This window comes from Zonotrichia leucophrys, chromosome 2, assembly GCF_028769735.1.
Source record: "Zonotrichia leucophrys gambelii isolate GWCS_2022_RI chromosome 2, RI_Zleu_2.0, whole genome shotgun sequence".
Taxonomy (NCBI): domain Eukaryota; kingdom Metazoa; phylum Chordata; class Aves; order Passeriformes; family Passerellidae; genus Zonotrichia; species Zonotrichia leucophrys.
In genome coordinates this window covers 121447346-121470477 of record NC_088171.1, presented here as the reverse complement: position 1 = coordinate 121470477, position 23132 = coordinate 121447346, and the positions used below count along the sequence as shown (strand labels likewise).

The window sequence follows — 23132 nt, the reverse complement described above, 5'->3', positions numbered from 1 at the left end:
CAGAGATGATGATTTCTGTGCTGAGTTTAGAGTGCAATGTGTGTTTATAAGGAGCCTAGTGTTTTAAGCATGTGCCCAGAGCACTGGAGACTTAGTTTCCTTCTTCAGCAGAAGGAGAGTATTCATGGAGTGCAGAGTAATCTGGATAATGGCAGCTGCCTTTTGGAGATGTCTATCTAACATGATTTGCAGCCAAAAAAGGAACAATCAAATGCTCACAAAATATAGGAAGTACACAGCGAAGGAGTGATCTAAAGTAATCATGACTGGAGTTTGCCTGTTGATTGAAACTCTTGTGAATGAAAATGCAGATGTGTATTCAGGTGTCTCTGGCTGGTTTCCAGATATTCTGCATATTTTAGATACAGGTTAAAAAGAAAGAGTAGTGAGAAACCTGCTGCCTGGTGGTTGTTGTACAGATTGTGCATATGTGAGAAATACAGACTTGGGCTATGATATCTGTGGTTTGGGTGCCCTCAAGATAAGAAGAAGCTCAAGTCACCTGTCTGGGAGACTGCTTAGCCATCAAGCTTTTGATGTATGGAATGTATAAAGAGGAAGCAGCCACCATGGCAGGAGACAGCCAGCTCTGTGGGTAGAGATGATTTCAGATAATGCATCCTTTTGTTTTTATCATTCTCCTAAAAGGCTGATATGAACTGCATTTATTCAAGGTTGCTAGTCTATTCCTTTGGAAAAATCTGCAAATGAAGTAGAAATGCAGAGCTCTTTTTTGATGTTAACTCTCCAATTCAAATTTAATTATGTAAATATGCTAAGTATCTGCATTTGGTATTCTGTCTTCTGGTGAGAAAATGGAGCAGTATCACATCATTCACCTCAGTACGGTGTTACTCTAAATATTTTCACTTTTCTGGAGTCTTTTCTCCTTTTCCAACACCCTTCCCTCCAACCTGGAACCCACCATGTACCTCACCCTTAGTTTAGGATAATCATGTCCTTGAAAAAGTGAATCTCCTGAAGTGAAACTTTGTTGCTGACAGTGGTAAAATTTAATCCTCCACTCTTTCCTTTGTGCCCTTTCAACATCAAACACAGCTCTCTCCTCTGATTTCCTCCTCACTCATACATTTGCTGTGCTTGTTGATGGCCCCCTTGGCCTTCTTAGCTTCAGCAGCCTCTCTGTCCTTGTCTCGTAGATCTGCTCATTATTTCTTCTCTTCTCCATGTGGGTCAGGCCATTGTTTTCATCATCACCATTCTCATTCCCCTCCTAATCTGTTAATGAATGGTCTTGCCTGCACAGGTTGCCTCCAGTTGCACTCAGGCACTCTCCTAAATTGCTTTACCCCCACAAATATCACTTTCTAGCAGCTGTTACAAGCACCTTGATCTGCCAGCTCACTAGCTTGATTTGCTCCTGCTCCAAATTTGCTGATCCTCTTTACTGCTAAGAATACTGACCTTCCTTCTGTATTTTGCTTGCTTTTTTCCTGAACCTGCTCAATCTTAACATTTGGGTATGTATTACATGGATATATTGCTGGAAAATTATGATGCAGGAATTATCATGTAACACTTACAGTGTAGATGTTTCATCTGTCTATTGGAATATATCATAGAATATCCTGTAGAAATTCCCCACTGCAAACACTATGTCTTTTTTTTAACCAAAATCTTATGCATTCAAGCAGGAGTGAAGCTGGGGGAGAATTCAAGACTTTCCTCATGTTCCTTAAATGCCAAATGTATACAATTTAAGAAATGCATACAATTTAAGTGCAATTTCTGTTTTGGCCATACAGAAAATAGTCCAGCGAAATTAGGGATATCAAGACCTGGTTTTATGAAGAACTAAATAGTATATACTTCAGTACCATGGTTATTTTAAGGTTAAACAAAGCTTGTATTTTAATGAGCAGCTTTATATAACATCAGTTTGTTTAAGGTCATGTAGACGAGATCTTTTGACTGAAAGACATTGTGTAATGACAGAACATTTTTTCATGTCTGAATATTGCAGTAGCTGGTGACTTAGAAATACCACAGATAGCTGTGTTAAGTAAGTAATGATTGCAGCTTGGTATTTCAAGCCAAGATTGTGTGTAGACAATTGCTAAGAACGTAATGGCCATACTATTCAATTGTCTGAGCGACCTTTTCTGAGTTCCTATTGAGGTAATGAAATTTGAAAATATTCTAGTATATAAATAGCCTTTTACACTGAGTGGGGTATAAAACCATAATTTCTTCTTATTATAATATTTACATTTTTCAGTCTTGTTATTGAAGTAGTTATTTGGTTTTATAAATTCTCTCTTTTTTCTTTTCTTTTACAAATCGGTAGATTTGTAATGGGCCATATTTCAGGGCCTGTTGAGAACCTGCCAGTTCTAGGGAGTAATTTTTGTGTTTGAGTATCCCCCATACCTCTTAAATTCTTGTCCATTTTAATGTACAAAATTGTGAAATCAGGATTAGATACAGTTCTAACTTTTCCTTCTTACAGCCTTACTAGAAAATTTTTCCCTGTACTTTATGTACACCATTATAAGAAGGCTTTATTCAATGTGACTACAGATAATCATCAAAAAGCTTTCAGATTATGCTATCTATCGAGTATTTTATTCTGTTCCAAAAATACTTATTATTTCCTTATGAACAGTCTTTTCTTCATCTGGTGATGGGTTATTTCAGATACCAGGGTGCTAAATTTATTTCATGAGCATATCATATACAGAATCATACCATTGTTTACTCTGCATCATTGCACAAGACATGAAAACTCCTTTGTGCCATGTCCCTTATCACTGACTGTAGTGCAGGGAAGAGCATGTGCTCTTCATCAGGGTCAGGGGAAGTCATATTGCAGCTGGCACTGCTTCTGACACATGAACAAGTACAGCTTTTTTGTAGGATAAGCAAGAATTTGGGGAGAAAACTGTGTTATCCAAGAAAGAATAAAGTTGTGGTTTAGACCAAGTATAAATGTGAAAAGTCAATGAGTGCCCCTGAACCAGAGAAGTCATTGAGTGAAGGCAGAGGAAGAGTATCCCTGCACTACTGATTAAGTATAGAAGAGAAAAGTAGCACTGACATAAATATATATATATATGTGCAGATTGACAACACAAGCCTGATTCTGTAGGCCATCTTGTGGAGCTGAATGTTAAAATTGAAATCTCAACTAATAATGTTTTCTGCTCTTCCTGAGAGAAACAGAAAATTGGAAATAGGACACCAGTGGTACCTGTGTAGGCTCTAATAGCTGTGAGTGTGCAGGCAATGCTGTCATCACTCTGAACTTTTCTTAATTTAGTAGCCCACTGCTGTGGGTAAGTTGTCACTGTTCCTGTATCAGCAAATTCCATTTTTGCAGAGTCTTATTACATTGAGGCTCGTTCAGTAATATTGTCAGTTGTTGTTCTTCACCCCATTACCCATGCAGACAGTTTTCTAGTGGTTAGTTTTGTTTATCCAAACTCCAGAAAGTGGAGGACCCATTTGTAGAAATGTCCCCTTGTCTTCCCAGCCAAGGGGACACTGAAGAGAAAGGGTTAGAGATAAAAATAATATCACTCAAACAGGGCTTTTAAAGATTGTCTCTATTATGGCTGCTGTGAAAAAAAGGTACAATCAAAGCACTGAGATGACATTTCCAGGGCAAGGCTTATGAGGTTTTGTTGGGCCATCTTATATCTGATTCACACATTTACCTTGGAGTCCAAGCTATTTTGCTATTATCCAATATGTGACAGCAAAAGTAGACAATGGAAGATGAAGAAATTTATTCTTAGGTAAGAAAGGTCTTTGGTGTGTTTTCATGGACTTCAGAAGATTGTGAGAGACTGCAAACAATTACTGCAAATGATGAGTAAGACATGTTTTTTAAATGTTAGTGATTACATTGCATAGCTAGCCTGCATATTTTTGTAGCACATTTGCCCACAGGTTTAAATAATATAAATGGAAATTATTTTAACATGTTTCATAAATGTGCTTCAAAGTTAATGTCCACCAGAAGGTGCAGTGTTGTTGGTCTATTACAGATCCTGAGACTCCTAATAATTATGATTCTTCCTGTGGAGTATGGTGAAGCTTGTACAGATAAATATTTAACGGACCCAAAAGTCTAAGTTTTTTTCTTAGCTGAAAAGTGAAAATGAATGAAAATGTTGCCTGGAGGTGTTCTTTTGCAATGCATAAAGGTGTTAGAGGATAGTATTACTTTTTCCTCTGCTTTTTAATCAACTGATTTTTAGAAGACAAGATAATTTCTAAAGGGATCTTTTGTTTTGCACTTAATCCTCTGTTGTTGTTGTTTTATCCCTTGTCATTTGATAACTCTACTACTGTAACTAAATATATTTACACACTTTCCTATAATACAGCAGAGTTGAAGTAAGCAGGCAACAGTGAGGAATGATATATAAAATAACCTCAATAATACATTAAAAATAGATAATGAATTACAATTAATGTATGTTTTATAGAAGTTTTCAAAGAGATCAAGTTTTTATTGGCCTTTTAAAACATGTTTGTAAGAAGCTTTGTGAAACATAGGCCCTGAATATAAAAAGTTAATAGCTTGCAACTACATTAATGTAATGTCTAGAATATTACATTACTTTGTTTCCAGAGATAATCAATGATGGTAATATAATATCTGCCTCTCAGAGCCAATGTATGATTTAAATTAATTATTGCTTATAAAGCACTTTGAAGTCTTTAGCAGTAAGGTGTTGCAAAGTGTAAAAGTACTATTATTAATTTAACATCACCATTAAAGTCAGTACTTTAAGAGCATTTGCTATACTCTGCTCAATATCTTTCTATTCATCATATGCTGCATATTAGTTATTTTAACATTTAGAAAGCTTAGTAATCTGGAAGTATTCCAAACCATTGTTCCAGACAGCAGTTAGATATTTGGGTGGATCATGTAAAAACAGTGAAATGGCTGAGAAAGCATGTAAAATGTTTGTTTTAAGTAATATTACATCAATGGAACAGACATCTGCAGCACTGGACTTGATTTTAAACTTCTTTAAACTTTTTTTAAACTTAACATTGTACTATGTTTTTCTAAAATTTATTAGGGGGGCTAATATCATGTTATTTCTAAACAAGTAGACTGTTTTATCTTTTGTTCAGTTTACATTTCTGTTTCTGAGATATTCGTGGGAAATCAGATTTACAGTGGGCAGTTCTTAGGAGGTGGTGGACACCTGCCACTCAGTATTTTTACTGCTGTTTGGTTTTGTAACCTAACATCAACTATCAAGATGTGCATTATCTTTTTTTTTCAATTTCCATTAATCTTACATCTTGTGTAAGACTTTAAAAATACAGGCAGAGGTAGGCCTTGGAGATTACAGCCTCCGGAAAAGTGTGTCAAGTTTCTCTTCTCATACAATGTTTATGTGCCATAAAATAATGCTGTGTATTTACACAGTTGTTTATCTATTAGATTATGTTTGAAATTGTCCCAGACAGAGAAAAAGAAATTTTAGGGATCCTATCCTCCATACTTCCCAGCAGCATTGTCTTGAATTTGTGCTTAGCTCTGGAGCTCAGTGTGCTGCCTTTGGAGCCGGTTCTAAACTAGGTAAAAGCAGCCTGAATGTTCAGGATCCAACCAGACTTCCCAGCCCTATGGAGGTAGGTGGGGAGAGCAATCAGGTGAATAACAGATATGTCGTTGTAAATGATATAAGCAGATGTTCCAGATTTCTAAAAGCAATATGAATTTAAAAGCCAAATGTACGAGTAAATCAATTAAAAGATTCACCTGTAAGCAGTTTGCTGAGTCGGCACTGAGGAAGTTCCATTTTCACCATGTAGTTGAAAATGAGGATATTAATTACAGGTAATATTTTCTGAGTCTTCTCCTTGAGGTAGTCATTTTATTTAAAAGTACTACTTGCACTTCTAGGATTAAAAGAATCTTTCCTAGGTACTGGAAATTAATTTCCTCCTCTTCTTTGAATTTATTCTGCTTTCTGAGATTAATTTAATATGTACTGCAAATGAATTAAACATTGTACCCTTTGATTTCTCTTGGGATTACTAAATCAGTTAACAAACAGGTTTATTATCCCTAGCATGAAATGCCATATGGCTCAGGTTCACTCACATTATATGCTAGAAGATTAAAGTATGTTCTTAATATGAAATTACACATTTCAAGCTCATTTTCTGATGCATTAATAATAAGAAAAAGGTTTCCCTCTAGTATCAGCCAACTGGTTATTTGTGTTTCCAAAAAATGCTTCATTGTGTAAGAAAAATAGCAAACTTCAGACTTAATTCTGCACATTTCCATGCACAGGACTATCAGCAAAACTGATCAAGTATGTATTTCTGTTTCCAAGCAGGTTTAGGGTTGAGATATTTTCTGAAAAGGTATTCACAATGTTTAAATGTAGATAAATTATCCCTAATTTACATCTCACTGGAAATATTTAGAATTTACTCACATAAATAAATCTAGCTTTTTCAATGTTTACCTTAACTCCTGTTGATATTAAGTAGGACACATATGCTTTCCTTTTTCAGTATAAATGTTCTCAAAGGCAAGTAACTATTTGAAAACTATAGGATGAAAACTAGGATATGCAGCTAAATAAATAAATAAATAAATAATTAAATAAATTCCTTTTCACTGCAGAGCAGTCAGTCACATCAGAGTCATTAGCACAGTAACACTGGCTGCAGGGCAATTTAAGATTTTTTAACCCCAGGCTGCTGTTGTGATTCAACAAACTCTTTAAGCCAGCACTCTAGGCAATGCTGCTACTGCAAGGAACCACACTGCCCTTCCAACAATGCTAATGACAGAGGGTGGAAGAAATGAACAATTCCCATGGAAACCCCCTGAGAACAGCCAATACCTCCAGCAGCTCATTCTCATGGACATGCCTACATGGGCCTGCAGGTGTTGGTGCTGGCAAGAGAGCAGCTGGGGAGTACAAACACCAGCTGGAGGTGGGAGAAAAAAATTAAACTACTTCTGGTGGCAACAGTGCTGATATAGACTAGTTTCAATTATTTGTGAAAAAAATAGCCTAAATTATTGTATCAGATAGGAGGTAGAAGAATGTACGGAAATAATGATTGTGCTACTACTTTGAAGTAACATCTCTTCCTCATGGTTTGTAGTCTCCAAACATTTTTTGTTCATATTGTGTGTGGTATGCTATCCACAGTTTACTTTTAAAGTTAAGGTTAGTACCATTTTAAAAATAAAGAGTTGGGGAAGAGGAAGAAGAGGGCCCCTTCAGATCTGCTTAGTTTCTAAATATATTAGGTGACTTCATTTACAGTTAGTGTAAAAAAAATATATATATACTGCTTCTAAATTCTTACTTTGTTTTTCACTGTAAAATATGCTAATGAAAATTGTCTACATGTCAAACCCATTCCAAAGTAATGAGAATGATCTTTGGTTTTGTTTTCAGCACCAAAGGGAATACTCCATCTCTCTCCTGACGTATATCAAGAGATGGAAGCAAGCCGCAACAAATCAGCCCCTGGTACCACTGTAAGCTATATGCCGTCCAAAGAAATGAGCCAGACTTCCAGCTCTTTCTTCAGCATATCTCCTACCACAAATAGCACGGCCACCATTGCCAGGGAACTCCTCATGAATGGAACGTCCCCAACTGCCGAAGCCATAGGTCTAAAAGGAATATCTCCTGCTTCCCCCTGTTCTACAGTGCAGCCTTCAAAACAGCTGGAATATTTGGCAAGGATTCAAGGCTTTCAGGTATGGGAGGGGAAAAATGAAGCTCTTCAGCCAGAGTCGTAGCGTTGCCATCAAGGTTTCACTCTTGCCCTCTTGAATGTGGGCATGCATGTAACTTATCTTGTAAAATTAGCTGGTGTCTGAGGCAGTTTCTGGGTCCAGGAGATACAGATTTCCACCTTACATTTATCTTACTGCAGCCCATCTTTCCTCCTATGTCTCTTCTCCTTAAATAATTACAGGCTTAAATTATGCTTTTAACTTGCACTTCTTTGAGAGTCTTCACCTCTTGGTTTCTCCCTTCAACTCTGATCCAGAAGCTACTGATGCACCGCCTTGCCTTTGCATTTGTCTTCTAGGCCAGGTCATTCAAGTACTTTCTTTGCTTCCCACCCTTCACCTCTTAAATGTAACCTGATGTTTTGGTTTAGGAATGGTACTATCCAATTTAGTGTCCCACTGACACTCTCCAAACCACTGCCACTCACTCACTCTCCCCTTCCCACTCCCACCTCCCCATGTGGTGGGCTGGAGAGGAGAATTGGAAACAAAAAAGGTAAATGTCATGGGTTGTGATAAGAACAGTGTTCTAGAAACGGCAATGGGATAAGGAAAAGAACAGTAACATCAACAATGCTAATGACAGGGGCAGAAGAAATGAACAATTCCCCTGGAAACCCCCTGAGAACAGCCAATACCTGCCCATGCCCTCTGCCACGCTTATTTGACTGGAAGAGACTCCCTCCCCCACATATGGCAATGACATGAGATGGTATAGAATAATGTCCAGGTCCTAGCCATGGCCCCTCCTGGCAACTGCAAAAGTTAACCCTGTCCTGGCCAGAACCAGGACATTATCCACCCCTTGTTCTATACCATCCTGCATGCCCAGATCCTACACATTCCATTTATATATATGTATATACAAGCAGAGGTGTCATTTCCCTAGTCAATGGCTGTTCCTCCAAGATGTCTGTTGAGTTCATTTGGTCCATGGCTGTGGGTTCCATTGGTGTCAGAACAGGACACGAAATGAACGACACGCACAAGCTGAAATGTCCAAGGTAAAAAGAAGGAAGTTTACTTCTGAACTCCAATATTTATAGACTTTCAAAAGTGACCATGGATTGGAGGATGAAATTGCCACCTCTCCAGCCACATTGGTCAAACCAGCAGGCCATCAAATTTCTCTTCCTCCAGAAAGGAATGCAAAACAATCACTATTTACATGAAAAGTGTGTGAGAAACTCCATTACAAAAATGTAAACATCAGAAGGCTTAGAAGAACAGGGTGACACATCATAGATGTCTTCCAGGTCAGGAGGGCTGGTGTGCTGTCAGCTGGTTGCAGGCTGCATCACGAGTTCACTACTGGTGCATCTGGAGCAGTCCATACTCCTTGTCCATCACAGTTATGGCATACAGTGTCATTCTGCAACCAGCGTTACACAATTCAACAGCACAGACTGTTCTCACCCAAAAATCTAAACCCCTGGAGGTAGTTCATGATGATTTCCAAGATCCCTGAGCTTTTGGGGTTTCTTATTCAAGCTGACTGTATGATTAGCACAGTTCACTCACTCTATGTAGCATTAGTGGCATGACATGTGGAAGAGACTTTCTCTTGAAACATACAGCCCAGCACTGGCAGGGTGCCAGAAGAAGCTGTGCTTCAGTGCCAATCACTTCTGAAGCAGTTTGAACCCCTTCCTGAGATGCCAGTATCCCTTTTTCAGTTGTTGTGTAGCAGGCCTTGGGTCCTTTGTATCCCCAACTCCAGAATCCCAGGAGTCATCCTCCAGTGTCCCCTGGTTCTTTTTGGCAGAGACTCCAGGAAGGACCATTCTCTCCAGCTGTAGTATAGAGCACAGTTTTCACATCTTGTCCTGTCCTGACTGACCCAAGAGCTATTGCATGAACAATCTCTTCCTTAATTTGTTCAGAAGCTTGTTTTTCAGGACCCCACTTAAAATAATTCATCTTCTGCATCATAAGATATAGAGGGCTTTCAATCGACTGAGCTCTGGAATATGCACTCTCCAAAAGCCCACAGCTCCTAGGAAAACCTGTATTTGTTTCTTGATGGTAGGGGGGGACATAGATGCTATTTTGTTGACCATGGCCATTAGAATCTGATGACATCCATCTTACAATTTTATTCCTAAAGCCTGGGTTTCCTGGCAGGTCCCTTGACCTTACTTTGCTTTAAGGCAAAAACAGCCTTCAGGAGGATTTGGATTATCTTCTCCCCTTTTTCAAAACCTTGCTCTACTTTGTTGCCTCACACAATGATGTCATCAATATATTGCAAGTGTTATGAAGCCTCACTCTCTTCCAATGCAGTCTGGATCATTCCATGGCAAATGGTGGGAATGTGCTTCCACCCCTGGGCAGTTGGTTCCAGGTGTACTGCATGTCAGTTTGGGTCCTTGAAATACACACTCCTGAGGCAGTCTATGCCAAGGATGCACAAGGCCTCTGGCCCATCGCAGTGGGGTGGTTTTGCCATTCATTCCTGCAAGACCCCAGACCTCACTCAACAAGTCTTTCAAAAGGGCTTGCAGGTTTTTTTATGTACCCTGAATTAGATGCAAGGCAGAAATACCAACAAGGTATTCTCAAGAGATGAAAACAACAAAAACTTTACTGGCAAATTTCAGAAACTCAGAGAACTCGGGCAAAAGTTTAGAGCAACATTCAATCAACATAAAATGTTTTGCCAAGCCTTAACTTAGGAAACTCTAAGCCTGATCAACATAGCAAACTCCAACCAATCCAGGTTTAAGTTACTCAAACTTTGAGAAGAAGGCATTATAAAAAGGAGAGGAAAGAGAAAAAGAGAAAGAAAATATGCAGAAAAGAATGAATACAGCTACTACGGCTGGCTTCCAGTGGTCTTCCAGCTGATATTAAATCCTAGGGAAGGTAGGGTCAAGACGTGCTTGCCTGGTGTCCTGGCTTAAGTACCCTTTGGCTTTCCTGGGCCCTTCCTCCAGGTGAGAGTTCTGGTCTGGCAGCCACTCAGGAGCTGGGTTAGGGCTTCAGATATGGGGTAAGAAGCATTGTCTCCAGTGTGCCTGTGATTGGCAGTCACTATGGGGCTGGGATGCAGGCTTTAGAGGATGGGGTGTGTGGAGCAGGGCATTGCCCCACCAAGGCAAGGCCCAACCTGCTCCTTTGCCCACACACATCCCCAAACTGTTTTGAGCAAGCAATCTCCTCCAGTCTCTCACAATACCCAGTCAGGTTCAGTACATCTTCCAGTACAGGCAGCTCTTGGGATCCCCTGTCACCCCAGAAACAGAGATGGATTCTGCCCCTACTTGTCTTGGTAGCATGAGGGTACGTGGTGCACTGGTGTCAAGTAAAGCCTTAAACTCCTATGGGTCTGGTGTGCCAAGCCATCAGATCCACAAAGTCCAAGAGATCTGACTGTCCCTTTCCTCCACCTTACTGGAGTCAGGACCCCTCCAGTTCTGGTCATGGTATTTGTTGCCCACAAATTTGAACTGAAGGTACTGCAAATGGTTTCAAGCAACATCAGCCCTCATGTTCTGTCTGAGTATTTGTCTGCCGGAAACTGGAGTAGCATATATCCTTGAAGGATTTTCTGCAGTGGTTGTTCTTCCTCTCAAATCATGTACCCATGCTGCTAGGGCACAGGTGGGTTTTCCATTCCACTTCCTCATGTCCTTTCTATGGTCATGCAAGTAAAACAACAGGCCACCTTGTGGTGTGCATGCTCTCTCTCAAGCAGGGGGCCCTTGCTACCAATAGAAAGGGCCGTGGTCCCTGCTGGCAGGCCATGGGACCATGGCCATGTCCTCTCTAGCTTGTTCAGGTCTTTCAGATCTGTCTGCCATCTTGGACAGTCTTGCACAGCTGAGGTGCAGGTTGGTAGTGAGGCAAAAACATGATCTTCATATTGCCAGAGTCAGGTAGTCACCTGAAGCACTGTTTGTTCTCCTTTCATTGCCATTAATGTCAATGGCATACGATAATAGCGTGCTCTGCACAAACTTCCACCACATGGACTGTGTACTCTGGACCTCATCTGGAGCTACAGAGAGCTGCTCTTTAAAGTGCCTCTAGCACAGCTAATGCTCTCAGGTACTTTTCTCAATGACATTTCACCTGCTTGGACACACTATTAGATCATCCTTGAGAGAACGCCCTTCCCTCTGCTTGACAGGAGTCACTTCCAGAACCTGAGAGTTTCTGTCCTCTTCCCAATCTCTTTGTCAACACCTGCATCCTGTGACAGGGATTCCAGTTGCTAGTTTCATACTGTGGGACACAATGTCCCAGCAGAGGAGCAGCCAGGTCACCAGGGGCTCGCCTGGCTGGTGGCTGATGTATTTTTGCTCACCTGGTGTCGTGGTCAGGTGCCAAGCACCCACCAAAGCCACTTTCTCCTCTGCAGCTGGATGGGGGAGAGAAAATATAATGAAGGATCTATGAGTTGAAGTAAGGATTGGAGAGATCATTCATCAAATACCATCATGGGCAAAACAGGTACTCCCCAATGCTTATCAACTTAGAGATATATATGCATTGAATTTATTACTAACAAAATCAGAGCAGGATAATGAGAAATACAATAAGAACCTTGAAAACACCTTCCCTCTGTTAGAAATTAACTAACTTTTAGATGCAATTAAATGGGGATGAACTTGTGTCAAAGCAAAAGAAAACTGTTTATTAGTAATGATTTAACTGAGCCAGGTGTGTACCTCTCTCCCCTAGGGCTGAGCACACACACCCTCCCAACAGAATGGTTACAAAATATACCTTTTCCCATCTAGGGGGTGGTCCCTGACCCCCTTCCCATTGGCAGGGTACTCGGGGATTTACATTATCTCCTGACTGCCTACTCTTCTATCTCTTCCCCTCTCATCCTACTTCCTTTTGGTCAGGTCTTCAATGCTGCCCCTCTCCCAGTTCACAACAACACCCAAGAAACCAACCAAATCCAAACCACAAACAACACCACACAGAACCAACAACTTTCACTTAACAACCTTTTGGCTTCAGCAAAATATTACCTCATCTCTCATACCCTCACCCCTCCTTCCTTTCCACTGACAGCAAAGGGACAGAGGGAATGGGGGGTTTGGTCAGTTCATCATCTGTGGCTTCTCCCACTGCCCAGAGAGAGGAGCTGTTCCCCTGCTGTGCTGTGGGGTCCCTCCCACAGGAGACTCTTCTTCATGAACTTCTCCAACATGAGTCTAGCTCATGAGATGCAGTCCTCCCCAAACTGCTGCCGTGTGACTCCATCCCATGGGCAATACAATCCATGCCCAAGCTGCTGCAGCATGGGTGACTCTTCCAATGCAGTGCAGTCCTTCAAGGCCAGGCTGCTCCAGTAAAGGAGCAGGGCCCCTCTCTCCACAAGTCTCCCATGGGCTCACAGTCTCCTCTCAGGCACCCCCTGCTCCAGTGTGGGGCTCCTCCTCAGGCTGCAGGCAGATCTCTGCATCCCCATGGATCTCCATGGGCTGCAGGGGCACAGCTGCTTCACCATGGCCATCGTGGGCTGCAGAGGGATCCCAGCTCTGGTGCCTGGAGCACCTCCTGCTCTTCCTTCTGCATTGACCTTGCTGTCTGCAGAGCTTTATTTACATGTGCTCACTCCATCCTTTTCCAGCCACAATTTCAACTGCACAACAGTTTTTATCTTTCTTCTTAAATATGTTTTCTCAGAGGTATTACCACCATTTCTAATTGGCCCAGCCTTAGCCAGCGGCGCATCCGTCTTTGGAACTGCCAGGGATTGGCTCTGCTGGACATGGAGAGAACTTCTGGCAACTTGTGACAGAAGCCACCCTTGTAGCCCCTCCCTCCCAGCCCCCCCAAAACCTAGGCCATGTAAACTCAATACAGCTGGGAATAGGGATCAGGTGATTATCTCCGGCCCTGCCTCTTCCTCCTGTTATGAGAGCTCTACTTCCTTTTTATCCCTCACTAAGTGAGCTGATTTGGTTTTCTTCTTCTTTATAGGGGCAACTACTACTGGCACAGGCGATTCCTTGGGTTCACCTGTGAATCAGGCCACAGTGCCTGTAGGTCTGTTTTCTTCCTCTTTCCCCTGAGGGTGCTGTCCAGTATTGAGCTGTGCCCGGTAGAGTAGCCAGGCCCAGCACACTACAATAAGTTGCCCCTTTTTTGAGTTGCCACAGCATGCTCCTTGCAAATATTCTGTCACTTTAGCAAGATCCTGTAGCTGTTCAGGGATGAACTTCCAAACCCCTAGGGCAGAAGATTTGAAAAAAAAAACTGCTTCGTTTTTTGTCACATTTCATGCCACTCATGACTATCCACCCTTGGGGCAGATCTCTGAATGAAATTCCTGGAAATCTGTTTCTTGACTCTAGGCATGGTGTGAACTGAGACTGTGAGTCTTAGCCGCAAGAACATGTGTTCCTCAACATCCAAGGGAAATTCAAAATTCTCAAAAGCTCTTGTAACAGCTGAAGGAGGAGAAGGAGGTGAAAGACTGGGGAAAATCATCCTCCCCTGTTCCCCTACAGAGTGAGTGTGATTATTGACTCCCAAAGACAGTGCCTAAAGTAAAGGTAGGAGAGCAGCACTGAATACACTTCCAAAATTAGGCTCATTGTCCTTGATCAGTCATAGACTGATATCCCATAATACAGCAAAAAAGCAACTCCAATCCTTCTCCCTGCTCTGAAAAAGAACATCACAAGGACCACATATGGAAATATAGGGAATATGTGAATGCAGGGTTAGGTACCACAACCACATGAGCAGACCAAGCAGCATTGTGACCAGTGGCTCTGGAGTTAAGGCAACAAATGCTTAGATTGAATTTGTTTCCAAGCTGCTCTGGACGGATCTGTTGTTACCTCAACCCTTGATGCCACACACTGGGTGCCCAATAAGGCTGTAGTGATTTTGGAATGGTACTCCCCAATTTAGTGCTCCCACTGAGACTCTCCAAACCACATGCCACTCACTTGCTCCTCGCTCCCCCTCCTCCCACCTTTTGAACTGGATGGAGAGGCAAATTGGAAGCACAAAAGTCAAAGATCACAGGTTGAGATAAGAACAACTTATTGGAAACAGCCGTGAGATAAGAATTTGACCAATATTAGTGACAGAGAGTACAAGAATCACACAGAACCCCCCCCCACCAATAGAGAATACCCAGCCACTCCCTCTGCCATGATACTTGACCAGAAGGGTCCCCTTTCTCCCCTGAAGAGACTCCCTCCATGCAGCAGTGATGTGAGGTGTTATAGGATAACCTCCAGGTCCTAGTCATGTCTCCTCCTGGCTACTGCAAATGTTAACCCTTTCCTGGCTGGAACCAGGATACCCGAGAATGGTGTTTTGTTCAGAAGGTGCAGCCTAGAAGCCAAGCTGGTGTCAGAGCAATGCAGAATGTTTTTGCCATCATAGTCAATACTAGAGAATGTAAGATGAGACATGCTGGGTCAGTGCCTGAGTCCTTGAACACTGTATCCAGCAATGCCAATACCCTATATTTCATAGGGCAGCGGCAGCCTCTGTAGTACATCCAGTCATTTCTGTGGTGTGGAAGTTAGGAAGAGGAAGCCTCTTCCCTGTCCCATTACATGCAGAATTACACATGTGTATGGATAGTGGCTCATTTTACAGTGTTGAACTGTCAGAGATATGTGTAGAAATGTACTTTTTCCTGTCACAGGTTTTTGTTTTGAGTTTTTGTTTTGTCTGGAGTTTTTTCCCTTTTCAGAATTGTGAATTTGCTTCATTTGAAGAGTTGGTTTTGTATGCTTTAGCACATGTAATTTGATCATGTAACTAAATTTTAAAAATGGGAGGTTCCTTTTGCATGCCTGATAATGAACTTTTTTGTCCCATGTAATTTTCAAGGTATGCAGTTGTTGAGTGACTTTAAAAAAGCTGCTAGAATTCAAGAAATAGTGTCAGATGTTTTGTTGGTATAAGCAGCATAGTTAAATTACTTTTTCTTACATCAGATATCACCAGTTGTGAATTTGACCTAACACTGTTTCTGTCTAAAATGTGCATTCAGCTTTCTTTTGGTCTTCATTTTTGAAATGTCATTTTTGCTTCATTCATTTGAATGTCTCTTAATGAAAGAAACAGTAATAGCCTCAGCTTCACTGTAGTAGAGTTAAGCTGCTAATAGGAATTCAGTTTTCCTGAGTTCCATTTATTACCTGCCTGCAGTAGAAAAGATTAATTCTGATGAAAAGAAATTCAATCCATGAAGTTTTCACTGCTCACTTTCACATCTTGTCAGATTGCTTGTGTCTCCTAGTAATGGTTTATTTTCATAGAACCGATGCACAATTTTTGTTACTGTTTTGGGTCCTCCTTGCCTAAAGTATGTGGTTACTGTAAATTGATTAGTTGTGTTTGTCCTGGGTTTTTTTTTTTCTCATGCTTTGATTCTAGATGCTTTTGTAGAAACTGTTTTTAAAGGGTCTTACCTTGAGCCAAAAAATATAGTCCTTTTCATCCCTCAACCAGACTACTACTTTTTCCTTGGCCCTAATACAAAGCAAGGAATTTGGTACAGAATCTTGATTATTAACATCTATCCACTGTGTATGTAACTTCTGGTTTTACATCATCTTAGCATGCTTTTTAACACCTCACTTCAATAAGCCTGGTATTGATGTGAAACTCTGCCACTGCTGGATGGCTGAGCTGAGGTGGAGCAGTGAACAGAATCTCTGTGGGAAATTGCTCAGTGGCCTGTCAGGTGCATATCACAGGTCTCTTCACCATTTCAGCCTAGAAAGCTCTTTGTGTTTTAGAGTTTAAAAGCCAATGTCTTTACAGGTTAACTTTCTCAGGCATATTTACTAAAGGAGAAGACTACTGCATTTCCAAACAGCTAGCTTGTTTCATGTTTCCTGAATGACCCAAAATGATTTTTAAACTGTTAGCATGTATTTGTATTCTGGTCCAGATGATAACCATAGTTTTTGTCTTTCATTGAAGAGCATATACATTCTGTTCTGTTACAATGTATTTTTTGAATTTTTTAAAAAAATCAATAAATGCTCATATGATGTTTCATTTGTAAATGTAAACAATGTTATTTGCTTATTTGAATGGTTTTCTTCAACTGCTTTAGCTGCAGGGGATACATCTTTAAAACACATTTATTTAAGTTCTTCTAAACTGTTTGTATATGATCTCAGCTATGTTCTGTTGTAAGCCCTTAATATTAAGTTATTGGGACCAATGTATAGTTAAGTAGTAAAAAATTGCATTTTCATTCTTTATGATTTATTATTCTAAACACATTTGTAATTGATAAGCAGCAGCTCAGTGTTACTGAAGAACAGGTGTTTAGCTTGAATACTTTCAAAGGTCAGGCTTCAAATTACCTGTGATAATTAAACACAAATTCTTCAAGCAAGCCTTTACAAACTCTGAATAAAGCATTTTAGTGCTTGCTTCGTATTTATGAGTGCTATCTACCCAGTTAATTGTTTTGCAGACTTTGCCTGGAAATGGTTTAAAGGAAAATTCAGCTTTGGTAAAATTGTTTTTTTTAAGTGACTATGTGGTATTTTGGCCATTGTTCTGTAACCAGACTAGGAAAGTTACAGTTATTTCTGCTGACCATTTAAGTGTAGTAAATTATTCAGAGAATTTGTTTAAATGGAAACATTTAGAGAAGCTGTTTACACATGTATAACTTGAACCTCCAGTTTTTACTGAAGCAAAACACAAGTTGCAGGTAGTCCAGTAGGAAATTCCACTGTGAATTTCCACAAAGCAAAGATCATAGAAAAATGTAAAATGCCAGGGTTGAGTGCCCACAATCAGTCCCAGTACGTGGCTGTAGGCATATTTGGCTTGCGACATTGGCAGGGCTTGGAGTCTTAACTTTCCCTCCGTAGTGGCTCCATAACAAAACCTCACACAGGATATAGTTTCTATGTGATGTTCTCCTTTGATTCCAATGATTACACAATTTTCTTTTCCCCTCCACATTTGTTTACTCGTTAACTGTTCCATTTTATACATGGATACTTCAATGTTTTATTGTGTGGCATTTCTAAATGTCTCTCCTTTCCCCAATGCACACATTTCTGAAGGGTTGCACGCACAGGAGAGGTCCTGCTGGATGCTCTAGAGTCAGGTTTACTTGTGGCTCGCACATTCCAGTGCATGGGTTTGAATTGTTGGCAGGACTAGACTGAAATTAAACTTCTACACTTGTATTAGGGTTGACACTGAGCTCAAACATTTTCCTACAGTGGCCTTAAACAAAACAAAACACTTTGTGGAGGTTGGATTTGGAAATCAGTGTAGGAATGCTTGGATCTCACTACTGAGGTATGCATGTGAGGAGAATTTCAGGGAAGTTCTACCCTCAGTGGATTTCAAGGAAAGACCGGTAGTTTGGGTCTGATCTTTAGATAATTGATGATAATCATCAATTATGTAAAGATCAGGTAAAAATCTGGGCAGGTGAGATTTTTAAAAAGCACCTAAATACCATTTTCAAAATTGACACAGACCCTATGGATGTGAATAGGAAGTCATTTGAAGCTGTAAAATAATCTGAAAAGGTAGAAGCTGTTTGGGGTTTACATACACACCTGTGCAGATTAGGTACCTTACCTCCACTTCACTAGCTGGGGCACCCTTCATACTGTTTTGCAAACTTGGGCTGTTTATTGGTTTGATGGAGGGAAGGGTTCTGTGCACTGAATCTATTATAATGAAGATAGTTGCAGTTATAGTGTTAGCTGCCAGAGAGAGTGTATTTTCAAAACTCCCTGCAAATGAATGAATCAGAAGGTATGTTTTAGCAAATCTCCAGATAAAGCCAAAGAGAGAAAGTGCAGCAAGTGCTAAAAACAAGAATGTAAATCCAGATGATACCGTTCTGTCCTTGAATGTGTTGGCTGTGGACACAGTTTGTGGCCACTTTCAGCTTGGGACTGGAATCCCAGAAAATGGGCTAGTGATGAAGAATACAAAAGTCCCATCACTTGTTCAAAGTAGAAAACCCAAATAATAATTAAGCATTTGAAATTACAGCATCAGGCTTCTTGGCATCATTAACGTAAAACAGATTTGAAATCTATGTCCATAAAATGTTTTCAGATAAATGGTTCTTTGAAGATCCTATCTCCAAAAATTGGAAAAAAAAATAAGATATTAAAAAGTGAAGATGTTTGCATGATTGTGTTAGAGAAGAATGCTTTTGAAATAAGACTGTTAAAGACAGTGTTTATTTGCCCACATTTGAAGCCAAGACCGCCTATAATTCTATGTATGTAACTGTACATCTAACCCCTTCCCTCCCCACACCCCCAGAACAATTGGGGACTTCTTTGCCAGCAGGATTGACCAGACTGCAAATATTAGTGAAATTATTCTAAAATAGCAGTGTACAGTCAGTCTCAGAGGGAACTGTGATCAGCTGATTTGCCTTTGTGTTAACATTCAAAGGGTAGTGGGAATTATTGAACTTACATTAAAAATATAATGATAACTTATTTTAAGTCTCTTCAAGTAGCTTGAGAGTGACTGTGCTGCCATATATTATCAATACCTGCTTCTGTAAAACAAGCAGGGGAGTTGGGCTTTTGTTTCCTGTCCTGGTGCCCGAGATCTTAGTCAGGTGTACTATCACTGTTCCTGCTCATTGGTCAGATCGGTTTTTCTAAAATGATGTGTGGAATGATGTTGTGCTCTGTCTTCACCAGAAGTATTAAAGGCTGGCTTTTGGCTGAAGGGTATTATCTCCTGTGTGCTTGTACTGTGCCATGCTCAATGGCCAGTACAATAATCTCAGCAGCAATGTTTGTCTCTTACCCTGAGGGAGTATAAGCACCTTTAGAAATAGTTGACAAAGCCCTCATTATCTCAGTTTCTGTGTCTTCTGAAAGCTGTGGGGATTTTTTCTAATGGGAAGTTTGCACTTTCACCAATTATCAAACTATTGCCTGATGTTCCAATTACTATAGGCTTTTGTTGTGGGTTAACTCTGGTGGGCAGCTTAAGCCCCACACAGCTGCTCACTCTCTCCCCCCTGGTGGGATAAGGGAAAGAATCAGAAGGGCATGAGTGATAAAACTCAGGAGTTGAGATGAAGACAAAAGCTGTGTGTACAAGCAAAGCAAAACAAGGAATTCATGCACCACTTCCTGTGGGCAGGCAGATGTTCAGGCACCTCCTGAAAGCAGAGCTCCAGGACCCAAGATGGTGACTTGGGAACACAAGGGCCATAATACTGAGTGTCCCCCTCTTCCTGTCCCCAGTTTTTATCAGTGGGCAGGATATCACTTTGGTCAATTGGGATATCCCTTTGGTAATTGGGATATCCCTTTGGTCAATTGGGGTCAGCTGTCCTGGCTGTATCCCCTCCCTGCTCCTTGTGCACCCCCAGACTGCTCACTGATGGGAAGGGTTGAGGAGCAGAAAAGGCCTTGGTGCTGTGCAAACCCTGCTCAGCAACAGCTGAAGTACCAGTACGTTATCAACAGTGTTTTGGTCATAAATCCAAAACTTAGCACTATACATGCTTTTATGAAGCAAATTAGCTCCATCCCAGAAAAAAAAAAAAACATGTGCAGTCCACCCTTTATTCCATACTATTGACACTGTGCTCAGGTCCCACATTATCCAATAGATTGTCCCTCATTAACCACCTCCTCTTACCCATCTTAGAATATATACATGGAAATCATTACCTTAGTCTGGATCACCCCTTTAAAAGTCCACAAAGTGTCCCTTGAGTCCTTTTAGTCCATGTGTATTCAATCTGTTATTCAATCTGTGTTCAATCAGTTCACTCAGAACAGGAGAAGTGGTGTGATCCATGGAGTTACTGTGCACCAAAGACAGCTCAGGTTGTGTCACTGCTGTACTTTCCCATCTTGTGAGGCTTGTTCTCCATTGGTTCAGGTGGTTCCTGCTGTGCTAGTTTCCATAGCATGCTGCTCACATCCTGGGTTACAGAAGTTTAAAGGCATTCCTGTGACAGTCTCCGCCGCTGGCTCCTTTAGGCCAGATTATAGAGCTTAACAACAAAAAATAATAGGGTTTGCAGCAAACTCCTCCCTTTGCTCTTTGCCTGGCTAGCAACGAGGGGTTCCTGCTATAGTAATTCCCATGACATGCAGCTCAGATCCTGGATTACAACAATTTAAAGGTGTTTCCACTACAATCTTCAGGCCTCATCCCTTTGGACCAGACCATAAGATTCAGCATTGCAATGAACTCCTCCCCTTGTCCCTCCTGCTGTTTGAGATTACACACAGGCCCACAGTCCGCATGGGCAGTGTGGGCTTGTCTACAGACCACCATCCTTTGGGGATGTAACTGCTCCAGAATGGCAGTATCCATAGGCCACTCTCCCTTCAGGGGAGTACCTGCTCTAATATAGACTTCTCCATGGCCGTGTGTGTTTTTGGTTGTACCATCATGATTTTAGCCACAGTCACAGTCCTGTGAAGTTGAGTTCCAGCCTGTTCAGCACAGGAATGGGAGCAGTGCCCTGGCTGTCTGCCAGCCCATTCCTGTTATCAGTATCTTCCCAGGCAGAACAGAATAGGATGATAAGAAGAAAATGAAACAACAGAAGCAAAAAGCAGTCACTAGTGAGCACTAGTTACTAATCTACATCCAGGCAAGCAAGCCCCATAGCAAGCACAGGAGCCTGACAACTAATAGCTAAACACATATAAATTTGGTATAGCATGCTCTGATTGAATCAGTTGTTATTTCTCACCCCTCATGCCCCACACTGGCCAGAAGGGATTGTGCAGGTATACCCTGGTGGGCAGATCAGCTCCATGCAGCTGCTCTTACTCCCCTTCAGTGGGATGTGGGAGAACAACCAGAAGGGTAAAAGTGCTAAAACTCAAGGGTTAAGATATAGACTGTTTAATAAGGAAAGCAAAAGCCACACATGCAAGTAAAAGCAAAACAAATCATTCATTCATCACTTCCCCCGGGCAGACAGGTATTCAGTCATCCCCAGGAGGGCAGGGCTCCATCACATGTAGCAGTGACTTGTGAAGACAAACACCATCACTCCAAAACCCCCACCCTCCTTGTTCCCCTGGCTTTGTGTGCTGAGTGTGATGCCATATGGTGTGGGATATCCCTTTGCTCAGCTGGGGTCCTGGCTGTGTCCCCTCCTGGCTTCTTACACATCCCCAGCCTTCTTGCTGATGGGGTGGTGTGAGAAGCAGAAAAGCCCTTGTGTGAGCCCAGCTCAGCAATAGGAATTGGTGTGTTACCCACACTTTGGGTCACAAAGCCAAAACATAGCACTAAGCAAACTGCTATGAAGCAAAGTAGCTCAATCCCAGTCAACACTGGGTACAGCTTTTTATGCTTCAGTAACATCTTTGCCTCTGTGTGCCACTGTGCAGTAGTCAGGAAATAGGAAAGCTCCTTTTATCCATGTGAACTTACAGTCATTGTGCTCGGAAGAGAACTTACACCTTTTTATTGAGTTATTTCCTGCAAAACTTACTCATTTTTCAAGACAACTACTATTTTTGTTGTATTTAAAGGGGGAAAAGTTTTCTTCAAGAATGCCAGCAAGTGAGGCAGGATTTTTTTGACAATTTTAGGGACATTTCTGATTTGCACAACTCCAGGCTACCCGAAAATTGAGAGTTTTTACTTGGCTCTCAGAAACTTGCAGGTGTCCTGCTACTGAAAATCAACTTGACATCAAATGGCTGTGTTGTGTAGGAAAGGACTTCTAGGTCTCCAAACCTTGATTTATACATGACTAGCCAAAGGAAAGAAAATATGTTGAGAATGTGAAATAGAGGGAGAGATAAACCAGAACAAGATGATAGCAAGAATTGATCTTCAGAGAGAGCCTCATGTAAAAATCAAAGCACCTGGACTTCATTGCATTCTGGTTTATAGGTTTTCTTAATCACCCCACTTCTGAGGGAAGGTAGGCAGAACCACAGTTGATGGCAGTGACCCAAGGCAGATCTACAAGAAGTGGTTTTATAGTTTCCATTTATTTCAGAAATGATTCTGTGGACTACAGACCATCTAGTTCATATTATCCCATTTTTGACCTGAAAGGAAGTCAGAATGGTGGCAGCATTCAGTTTAAAAAGAAACATAAAAATCATTCTCATATGAGTTGCCATAAGGAAAGGTATGCAAAATGGAAATGTAGCCTATTTGTTCACAAAGCACACTGCAGGAGGTAGTATTTGCTGCAGCAAGAGTGTTTCCAAATTGACTCATGAGTATGCAGCATTAGGAAAACAAATGCAAATCTAGCACAAGCTATCCAACTAGCTGGACCAAAATTCTATCTAAACCAACTTTCTTCTATTCTCGCCATTGTTACCTTTCTCCTTATTTCAAGCCCTTTATTCAAGCACTGCTGAAGTTTTGCTCTTCTTGTCTCCAGAAAAAGCCAGGGGCCTCT

General features: G+C 41.1%; 1 protein-coding gene across 4 annotated transcripts in view; it reads left to right on the top strand.

Moving 5' to 3' along the window:
- Positions 1-23132, top strand: part of STAU2 (staufen double-stranded RNA binding protein 2) — a 172162-nt gene that overhangs the window by 79140 nt on the left and 69890 nt on the right. For all 4 annotated transcript variants that reach the window (XM_064706228.1, XM_064706231.1, XM_064706230.1 and 1 more), the window contains exon 12: positions 7422-7729. In XM_064706228.1, coding sequence (XP_064562298.1) covers positions 7422-7729 — 308 coding nt within the window. The remainder of the gene's footprint in view (positions 1-7421; positions 7730-23132) is intronic.